At 41.3% G+C, this 9,943-nt stretch overlaps 1 protein-coding gene across 4 annotated transcripts in view; it reads right to left on the bottom strand.

The window, feature by feature from the left end:
• Positions 1-1,972: 1,972 nt before the first annotated feature.
• DISC1 (DISC1 scaffold protein) overlaps positions 1,973-9,943 on the bottom strand; it is a 208,620-nt gene continuing 200,649 nt past the window's right edge. For all 4 annotated transcript variants that reach the window (XM_075748683.1, XM_075748686.1, XM_075748684.1 and 1 more), the window contains one exon: positions 1,973-4,274. In XM_075748683.1, the coding sequence (XP_075604798.1) occupies positions 4,125-4,274 (150 nt within the window). In that variant the 3' untranslated portion in view covers positions 1,973-4,124. The remainder of the gene's footprint in view (positions 4,275-9,943) is intronic.

The raw sequence follows: 9,943 nt of genomic DNA, 5'->3' as shown, positions 1-9,943 counted from the left end.
TAAAATGATGAGTGTATTTGGAAAGATGTCCCAGAGGGGCTTCCTTTGGTGTTTCACAGGCTCATTGTCAGAAAAGAAGTAAATTTGAGGTTGTTTTCCTCCCTTTGTAAATTGGATTGTCGCTGTAGAAAGGTTTAATTTCCCATTTCTCCAGTGAGCTGTCATGTGTCTCCTAGCTGTGACTCTGATTACTTTAATATTCTCTCTCTCTCTCCACTTAGTATTCCAGTATGGCTGCTTATTATTATAAACTATTTGTTCAACTTTGCAGGCAACTGTAAGAACAAATAGGCTAGTGATTGATGTATTGACTTTGCGTGTGTCTCTGACAATGCCTCAACACCCCCTTCCCTAAGACTGCTCTTCCAGACAAGAAAGCAAGGAGGGAAAGCCTGAGTGCCATGCATGTAAAGAACTTGGATGTTTCCACACTCACTCAACCCCAGATGCTCTTTTCCCAGGCCTCATGTTCAAGCCTTCATTAGAAACCTGAAATGCTTTACTGTGGCTGCTGGCTTGGCTGCTTTTGAGGTTCAGTAAGACTCTCCTATATTCACAGGCCCTTTTTTCTATTTTTTTTTTACTATTTCTCCAGAAACTTGTATTATCCTCCTTAACAGTGCAGAAAAATATCCACATGTGCATAATATTTTAGATCTTCTTTGTGGCATATGTTAATCTCTGAGACTAAAAAAAAAAAAAAAAACCACAAAAAAAACCCCTCTTGGTCCCAGTCTCATTTTTAATAGGATAGCAAACTAAGAGGATACATGAGGATTATTCTAATCTCACCCTGGAGCTCTCTCCAGAACTTCTGCCTATCTGGGACCCATTACTGAACTGTCTTCACTAGTGCTCTAGAAAAGATGTGCTTATCTTGATTTAACAAGTAATGATAGCAAAAGCCTGAGCTGTCATGTGGTTTTTTGTTGTTGCTTTTTTTTTTTTTTTAAAAAAAAAGATTAACTAATTGATTGTGAAAAGAAATATTAGGCTGGAGCTAAACCCCCTTTGGGGTGCTATCCTTCCTTGCTTTCTTCTTTGGGCCTTGAGACTGTACACTGGGGGGGTGTGTGTTAAACACAACCAACTCCTCCTCCTTCAAAGCACATGTGATAGACTGCTTGAGGTGAGCTGCTTCCTTGTCTTGCAGCTCTCCATCGCTGTGGCAGAGATTTCAGTGCCCAACACCTGCGTGCTTCTCTATGTATTCCTCAAACCCTTAAGCACTGGGGTCTTAGGGAGAACATGGGTAGAAAAAAGGCTTATTTGTGGCTGGATTCCTGTTTGCAGGTGATAGGAGACCAGTCTACCTGGAGGTGACAAAGTCCTAGCAAGCATGTGTGAAAGTGGTCCTTGGGACACCACGGTCACTTTCCTACCTCTCATCATCTCCCTGTGGCAATAAGGGTGTGTGAGAGCAGGGCCTTGACCTCAGCTACTGCTGTAGCTGGTGTAGTGTCATATGCCCCTTCCCTTTCCTTGACCCCTCTTCAGGGGTGAGGAAAGAGTCTTCCTCCCTTGGGTGAGGAACAGAGGGAGGCAGGCAGGATTCAGTTGCACAGCAAGACAGGCTGAGCCAACCCAGGACTTGAGTGCAGGTTTTACCTGTCTGTATAGTTCACTGCATGATATTTCTTTCCCTTTCACACTGAAAATAGCTACATTTTGCCATGAGACTCTAGTCTTGAATGCATCTTTAGACTGTTTCCAGAAGGCATCACAGAATTTCCCAAGCAGAGGAATCACTGCTGTCAACAGCACAATAATAGTCACACACATGGGTTCTCATTTCCTCTCCTCCCTCCCCATCTTTCCCCTGCCCTCAGATGAAATTTCTAAAATCTTGTACACTGCACAGAACACAAACAGACATTGGGGTAGTTAAAAACATACTTTGCTTTATTTGAAAGTTTTCTATCCACAGATAAAAGGCAGCTGATACTAAAAAAAAAAAAGTATATTATGCAATGTATGCTTATTATTCAGCATGTCTGAGAAAAGGAATGATTACTGGCTCTAACTTCCCACAACAAACAGTGAAGTTAATGGAATAATAAATTAAAGTAGTAGTAGTAGTCCACATTATGCACAAAGTAAATGCTAACAGATACAAATATGACATGAATGATGACTGATTCCGTTTCCCTTCTCCTCAGGAGTTCAATGTCTTATTAGACTGGTTGCATAAGTTGATTTTTTATTAAAATTCAGTGGCGCTCTGAAGCTGTGAAACGCTATTGTGACAGTGTGCTTTTTCTGTTTACCTGAACTCATGCGGGTTTCCATGAGTGCTTTCTGGCTGACAGCCATGCCCAGGCAGCCAGGCTACAACGTGTGCCCAGCCAGGGCTTCCCAGGGGAGCCAGACCCCCGCATGGGCTGAATGTCAGTGCCACCGGCTGCTGCCTCAAGCTGGAGACAAATGCCTTGCTCATCTGGCCGGGGGAGTTTCAGAAAGTGCCAAATCCACTATGGGGAGGTAGGTGTTGAACAGGGGCTGTCCAGAAAAGCTTGGAGAAACAAACTTGTCAAACAGAGCAGCAAGAAATCTCCATTTGAGATGGGGATGGGAACTGAGGAGCATAGTCCATGCAAGATGAAGATCCAAGAGTCTTTACCGCAACACAGATGCTGGCCCATATATTACACAATGAGAAAAGTCAACCATGTTCTGAATTACAGGGTTGTAATTCCACCCTGAGGATCTGACAACTCCAGAAACCACCTGAGCTCTGCACCCCTGGTTTGACAACCGTATGCTCCTGGATGCAATTATAATCCTGTTCCATGCTTCAGCTGCCTGGCACTTTTTTCTTTTCTCCCTCCCTATGTACTTAACCCTGAGGTAGAAGTTTCAACTAGCATTAAAACACACAAAGAAAATGAACACCATCTTAGGGGGCTAGTAGTCCAGTGACCTTCAAAATTTGCAAAAACCTTCACAATGTGGCTATAAAATGAGTAGCAGAAGTAGCACAAAAAATGTCATTCTAACAATGTCAGAAAAATAGTATTAAAAAAGTACAGTACTGAATTGCAAGACATTTTCTTCACCTCTAGGCTCAAAATAAATTTTTTTTTTAAATTCACCCTTTGAAACACATGGCAGAAGCAGATTTTTTTGTGACAGCAGAGATATATTACTATCCAAGTAAGAGTACATGATGAATTCCTAAAGGCATTAACTGTTTTGAACAATGATCTAAATATAGATAATTTACATTAGTTGGCTTCAGTTGAACATTGCTTTTATTTCCTACAAAAATACATGTTTAAGTATGTATAGGTATATATACGTATGTGTCTACTGCAAAAAAACCCTCCATTCCTTCTGAAGTCTGTAAGATCAAAGTAATATAATAGTAGTAATAAACTTTACAAGGAGACTTAAATGACTTACTGTTCATACAATATTTAAATATAAGGAACACAAATCACCAACACAGTAATTTTTTTGTGCTTTACAACTCCTGTAATACTAAAGCAAGTTTATATTAATACCTAAATGAAAAGAGCTAGACTACTGCCATAGAGGCTGCTGTTAGTTACCTTGACTGTACTCAATACCACCGAGTAAATGAGGTCCAAATTTCAGCTGAAAGAACTCTGGTAGCTTGAATTTCATCCTATTGATTTAATTATTGTCAGGAATGTGAAAATACATTCAATGCAAGAAAGCTGTTAAAGCCAAAGGAAAAAAAAAAAGTTATTCTTACAGCTATTTTTCAAGAAACACTAGCTGTTCCAGCTTTAACGCTACATTTTTAAATCAGAGGGAAAAAAATCCACAAGGAAGACAGATACTGTTTACGAGTCTTCAAGGAGAACATTTCACCGACATTAAAGGCAACTTTGCAGACTCACTTGAAATGTATCAATTTGTAATCTACACATTTACAGGGGCTGCTCTGCTCTGAAAGCTGTTTCCCAATCTGTGCCAAAACATGTGAGGCTGTGTAGAATACTTCTGATGCTAGACCTCCAGGCTCTGTTTCTCCATAATTGATTTAGTTATTAGTTATGCAGGGAGAGAAGAGATCCCCGAGGCTTGGTAAAACAGTATTCAGTTACTAAAAGCAGCCCTTTGTGAATTAATGTCATCCTACCAGCTCTTTCTGCTCATTATTCCTTCAAGTCTTGTTTTCCTGGACACCAGCTGTCACAGAGGAAGTCTCCAGCCTTTTCTTCTCCTGCCTCCCTGGCTGGCTGAAGTTGCACCAGCACGGTCTGGAGTGTCTCCTTCACCACCTGGATCTCCCTCTGCAGAGACTGTGCAAGCTTTATTAAGGAATAAATCTATAGGTGATTGGCAGTCCCCTTTCTCTTTCCAAGTTATTAAATAAATTCTTGTTCTGCTGCTCACAACAGATGGCCGTGGCTATCTAATTGTAGCTTCAAGTTCTTCCAAATTGTTTGGATTAATTATTAATACATTTCTCACACTTGCTTTCAAAAAAAAAAAAAATCCAGGCAAACCAAAGTTCTCAAGTAGCATTATTTAGCACTTGAAAAAAGGGAGGGGATGGAGGACACTGCTTGGATACTGTTCTCATGGGAAGGAAGGAGATAAGAAAATTGGACCATGGAGGCAGCCAGCACTAGCTGTGCGTTCCCTGATGGATAGAGGGTGGATTTTTTAAGCCAGAGATGCAGACCTGGGTAGATCAGACCCCTGGTGAAGGCAAAAGGGCAGCAGGAGCAGTCCGAGACAGAAGCCAAGTGACCACAGCTTGTGTGGCATTAGTGAGCTATGCAAGGTGGGGAATTGAGGGAAGCGGCAAAATTAGCTTATAGCAGAGAAAGTGTTGCTGCTCTACTTACCTCCAGAAGGCTTTAATCTTAGCTGAATTATCAGTATAATTATAGCACAGAAAACACAAATATGAAGCAATACAAAGCTTCACAGTGAATGCTTTGAACAAGTTGAAAAGCAGAGATATTAGCAGTAGCAAGGTCATGCTGTCGTGCATTAAAAGGAAAAAAGGCCACCTGAAAAGCATCTGATAATTCAGTAAAAATACTTCATTTGGTTGAAAAAAGAGAGTTTTCCACATTTTATTTGCCATTGTCTAGTTCAGGTTTCCTGCAAGGCACTCAGGAAGAAAATGACGGCTAATGGCTCTGCCTGTTAAAAGACCTTCCACCTCCTCTGACACAACAGCAGGAAGGTGTCAGCTGGTGGCAGCAAGACTACAAGGGGTGCAGCAGTGCTGAGCAGACGGGCAGGTGAAGGTAGGACAGTGGCAACTGCTGAGACATACACAAGTTTAAGTAGCTGGGCTTCCTAAGCAGTAGAGCTTTTTGTTCTGATGACTAGTCTCTCGTGGGAATAAGCACAGTTTGTACTATCAATACATCGGCCTTTCTGCTGATAAACATAATCTTATGTCAGTAAGACCATCCACTGATGAATCAAGGGCAAGGACTGGGTGTAGCTCAACAAGACAACCAACCTTATCTTCTTTTCCACAGGTTATGCTACATGGAGAGCAAAGCAAGCGTGAGACAAGTCGGAGACTGCTGAAGCTCTAAACCAGTGACCATGTGAACAACTCCTAGGGCTCACCCCATCCACACTGAGGCATCCTGTACAGGTATGGCTGAAGGGCAAGGACCCCAAAAGGCAAACCCAAGTGGGTCAAGGGAGAGAGAAGTAAGATCATTTCTAGCAGGAGATCATCAAATGATCTCCAAGAGAGCCAGAAACTCACTGCAAGGGAAATGAAACAGGCTGACGCCGAAATACCACAATTTCAAAAATACAAAGCAGAGGAAGGGTAATGCACAAGGACAGGCTTTATCCTTTACAGAGCTCATCCATTATTAGATGTTGTTTTACTTGACTCTGATGTCAATGCAATGTCAAGGAAAAAAAAAAAAAAAGACACCCTCAGGTTATGTGACTGTAAAAAGTGAGCTGCTGCTTTTGAAAAATTGCAACTAGAGACGACCATGGGAAAGCTCTACAAATCACTGGTATTTCAGGTAGTCACAGTTATGCCTTTGAAAAACCTTTTGCCTGCTTTTGATTCTGTTATCAGTTCCTCAAAAGTTCATCTTTATGTATTTACATACATTTCGTATGATGTCTTAACTCTTAATACATTCACCAGGAGTATTCAGGCATACTTCTAATTTCTGGACAGTTCTATTAATCTAACGGGATTCTGTCTCTGATTACAAGTAATAGCAGTACACGCAAAACTTCTATCCTAAGATCTCAAAGCACTGTACAAGGGCAAATTAATTATGCTTTGCATCGTCTCTGAAGTAAGAAACATTATTATCTTCTTGTAAGCAGTCCTGGACTGTCCACCACTCTGCAATTTAATCATGATGCTCTGCTGAAAACCTAACTGGTAAAAAAGAAATTTTTCAGTTCATAAACACCATGAAGCCTCTGAAATTTAATTACTTCTGATGTGCAGTCTCTGACTACATGATGTTATTTGTAATAACCCAAGTGATTAGAAAATTCTTTTCAGGTAGAGAGAAAAGCAAAATTGAAACATTTCACTGCCACTGGATCAGAAATCTTGAAGGATGGAGGAAAATGAAGGTGACAGGGGGAAAGAAACTAACCAACAGGAAGATGGAGCAACAAGAAAGATGACTGCATAGTCTACCTACAGCAAGTTTCGATAATCTCATAAATAATACCACAACCAGCTGTAGACTCATAACTGTCAAAAGAGCCTTTATGGCTCGGCAAAATACATGGTACAAGCCTGAGCACAGAGTCTCTATCCATGTACAGAGGTTACGGATATGAGCTTCACCCATTTAAAAAAAATGAAAAAAACCCTTAGTTTTGCATGGGTCCACATGTAAATGTGTCCTTCATGCTTAAATTCTCTATCCAGTGCTGCAAATATTGAGCCAGTATCAAAGGCAGGAGCCAAAACAAGTTTCAACCAGGACCATTTTCTGGTCCTGCTGTCTTCCTGTGAAAAACTGACAAAATCTCTCTAATGTCTCATGAGCAGTCAATTAAAGTCCTTGGGAACAGCTTCAGGCAAACACAATCCATATTCTGCAACAATGCTGCAGCTCTAATGTTGTCTTGAAGACACCTATTCGACTTTCTCTCCCTCTTTAAAAGACTTGAGCATCACGAGTCCATGATTTACAAGGAGATAAAAAGCCAATCTAATTACTGTGGAGTTACTTAATTTTTGGAAAAAAATGGGCTCATCACTGTTTCTGCTGTTCTTTTAGCACAGATGTTGAGAGAAAAGAGACAAAAGGCAGATACTACAAACCATTTGCCTTCCTATAGGAAAGGTTAGAAACTAAGAGTATATTGTAGGACAAAAGGACAGTCAATGACTACCACAGGGCTGATGTAAGGGAAAGCCTAGGAGATTTTGGAGAATAACAGCAGTTTTGGACATCTGAAGAGGAAATTAAGACTTGAAGAACAGAAATAATCAGAAAGAGGGTGTTTTGTTTTGGTTTTTTACCTAGTTAACTATTCTGCTTGTCTCTAACAGCTGAATATTACAGCAGCTGGAGACAGAAGCTCAGCTAGATGTGCCACGATGTAGTCACACATGGTTCTCCTAACTTCAGGCACCTCTGTACATGGCGGGGGGCAACCAGCTGGAAAGCAGCTCTGCAGATAAGGACCTTCAGGTGATGGTGGACAGCAAGCTGAACATGAGCCAGCAACGCATCTTGTGGCAAAGGTGGCCAACAATCGCCTGAGCTGGATTAAGAAAACCACTGGCAGCAGGTGGAGGGAGCTGATCCTTCCACTCTACTCAGCAATGGTGAGGTCCCATCTGGAGCGCAGGGTCCAGTTCTGGGCTCCACAGTACAAGAAAGATATGGACTTACTGCAGCGAGTCCAGCACAGGGCTGGTTTAGTGGACTGGAACATCTGCCATATGGGGAGATGCCAAGAGTTGAGACTGTTCTATCTGGTGAAGAGAAGGCTCAGGGAGATCTTACCAATGGTGTATAAATACCTGAATGGTGGGAACAAAGAGGGAGTCAGATTCTTCTCACTAGTGTCCACTGACAGAACATGAAGCAACAGGCAAAAATTCTAAAATAGCAAATTGAATCTGAATACAAGAAAACTGGGGTTTTTTTACTGTAATTGTGGTCAAACACTGGAACATGTTTCACGGAGAGGCCGTGGAGCCTCCATCCTTGGAGATATTCAAAACCTGACATGGTCCTGGGCAACCTGGTCTAGGTGACTCTGCTTGAGCACGGAGTTGGACCAGATGATCTCAGTAAGTCCATTCCCACTAAATGATTTTGTGATTGTATGTTCTATGTGCCAAAGGACCAGCAAAGAGGCAAGACAATTAAATGTTTATTTGGAATGCCCTGGATTTTGGCCCTTTAGTAGCTCACTCCTGGGAGTGAAAGAAAGACACTGAGCAAGTCCCTACTGCTCCTATATGAGGTCTGTGTGTTCTCAGAGCAAGACAGAAAAATGGCCTTTGGAAGTCCATCACTTATTTCTCCTTACAAAATACGAGGGTGCTTGTGGTAGGGAAACTTGATTAGGATTCTTCCATTTCCCCCCTCCATTCCCATCTACGTCCTTCACAGCCGCAAACGTGTTTCTACAAACTAACATAATGCCCCTCCCACGCAAAACCCAAAATACCACCCCTCAGAAATACTCAACAAAAAAACCCCAAGAGAACAACTGCAACATTTTGAGAAATGGATCACTTCAGTGATCTGGATATCAGATCTGTCTTCAAAACACTTGTTCCAGCACAAAATGGAAGACAAAGAACCTGCAGCCCTTGGGTGGAAATGCACAGATCTACCTCCATCACAACACAAACAAGAAAGGCGGAACCATGTTCTCTCAATGTGGCACACACTGGAAAAAGCCCACCCTCCTGCCATCCAAATTCTGGCATCCCAAAATTTCTTACAGATTCACTTTGGGTGAGATTCCTCAGTGAGGTACAGTCGGAGCTAAACTCTGCACTCCTGATTCTGTCAAAAACCTACGTTGATGTAAAGCAAGACTTGTATGAGAGCCTGCCGTATGATAAAGGCAAAGGGTTAGCCAAGTGACCTGCAATGCCTAATGAACGCTTAGGCACAAAATTCTATTTTCAGAATAACTGTTTAAAATGCCCATTTTAGGGTTAGGAACGGAGATTGCTTTTATAATAATAGTCCAGTCAGGTTTTCTTCCAACAAAAGCATTTTCAGCAGGAGGAACTATTACATGCATTCAAATTGTCTATCAAAACCTAACTGCTAATTAAGAACAAAAATGACTGTGAAATTGCAATATAGGCTCCATTTAATTTTACTGGGAATTCCAAGCCTTTACTGTCAGGAAAGTAACACCTCTCATCAGCTCCTTAGACACCAAAATGAGTCACCTCTCGTCCTTTGGTTTTTCCAATTAATCATGTGGACTGTTTTCATACACTCGCCAATGATTAACTGTAATTGAATGTTTTGTGGGTTTGTTTGGTTGTACTACACAGAATTTAGCAAATATGTCATAGTGCTAGAGAGGAGCTCTTCCCCCCCTCCCCCTGCTATTGCTTGATGCTTTTTATACAAAAGTACAGTTTAATATTTGCTGTGAAAGGCTTCAGTAATAAATGAGAATCCCAAGTTGGTCTGGGTATATACTCAGGACCAGAAATATCACTTGATTTCTCCTTTGTTCAGGTTGTGCTGGCAATTACGACAAGCAGCACGGTTGATTTAAGTGTTCTATGCCATCAAAATGTAGAATGAAAAACAATGACATCTGGGATTTTTCTTCTAATACAAACTTAATTATTAATCAAAGCTATGACACACTAAACATTGGCAAATGGCTCAAGAGCATCAGGAATTTATTTTTCTCAGTGGAGTCTTTAGAAGTCTTTTAATAACCAGACACCAGGACTAATTTACATCTGTGCAGCCCCTAGTTAGATTTTTGACCTAATAACAGTTTG

The sequence above is a fragment of the Balearica regulorum genome, chromosome 3 (assembly GCF_011004875.1).
Source record: "Balearica regulorum gibbericeps isolate bBalReg1 chromosome 3, bBalReg1.pri, whole genome shotgun sequence".
Lineage (NCBI taxonomy): Eukaryota > Metazoa > Chordata > Aves > Gruiformes > Gruidae > Balearica > Balearica regulorum.
The sequence above is the reverse complement of the archived record's forward strand: the minus strand, read 5'-3'. Positions and strand labels throughout refer to the sequence as shown.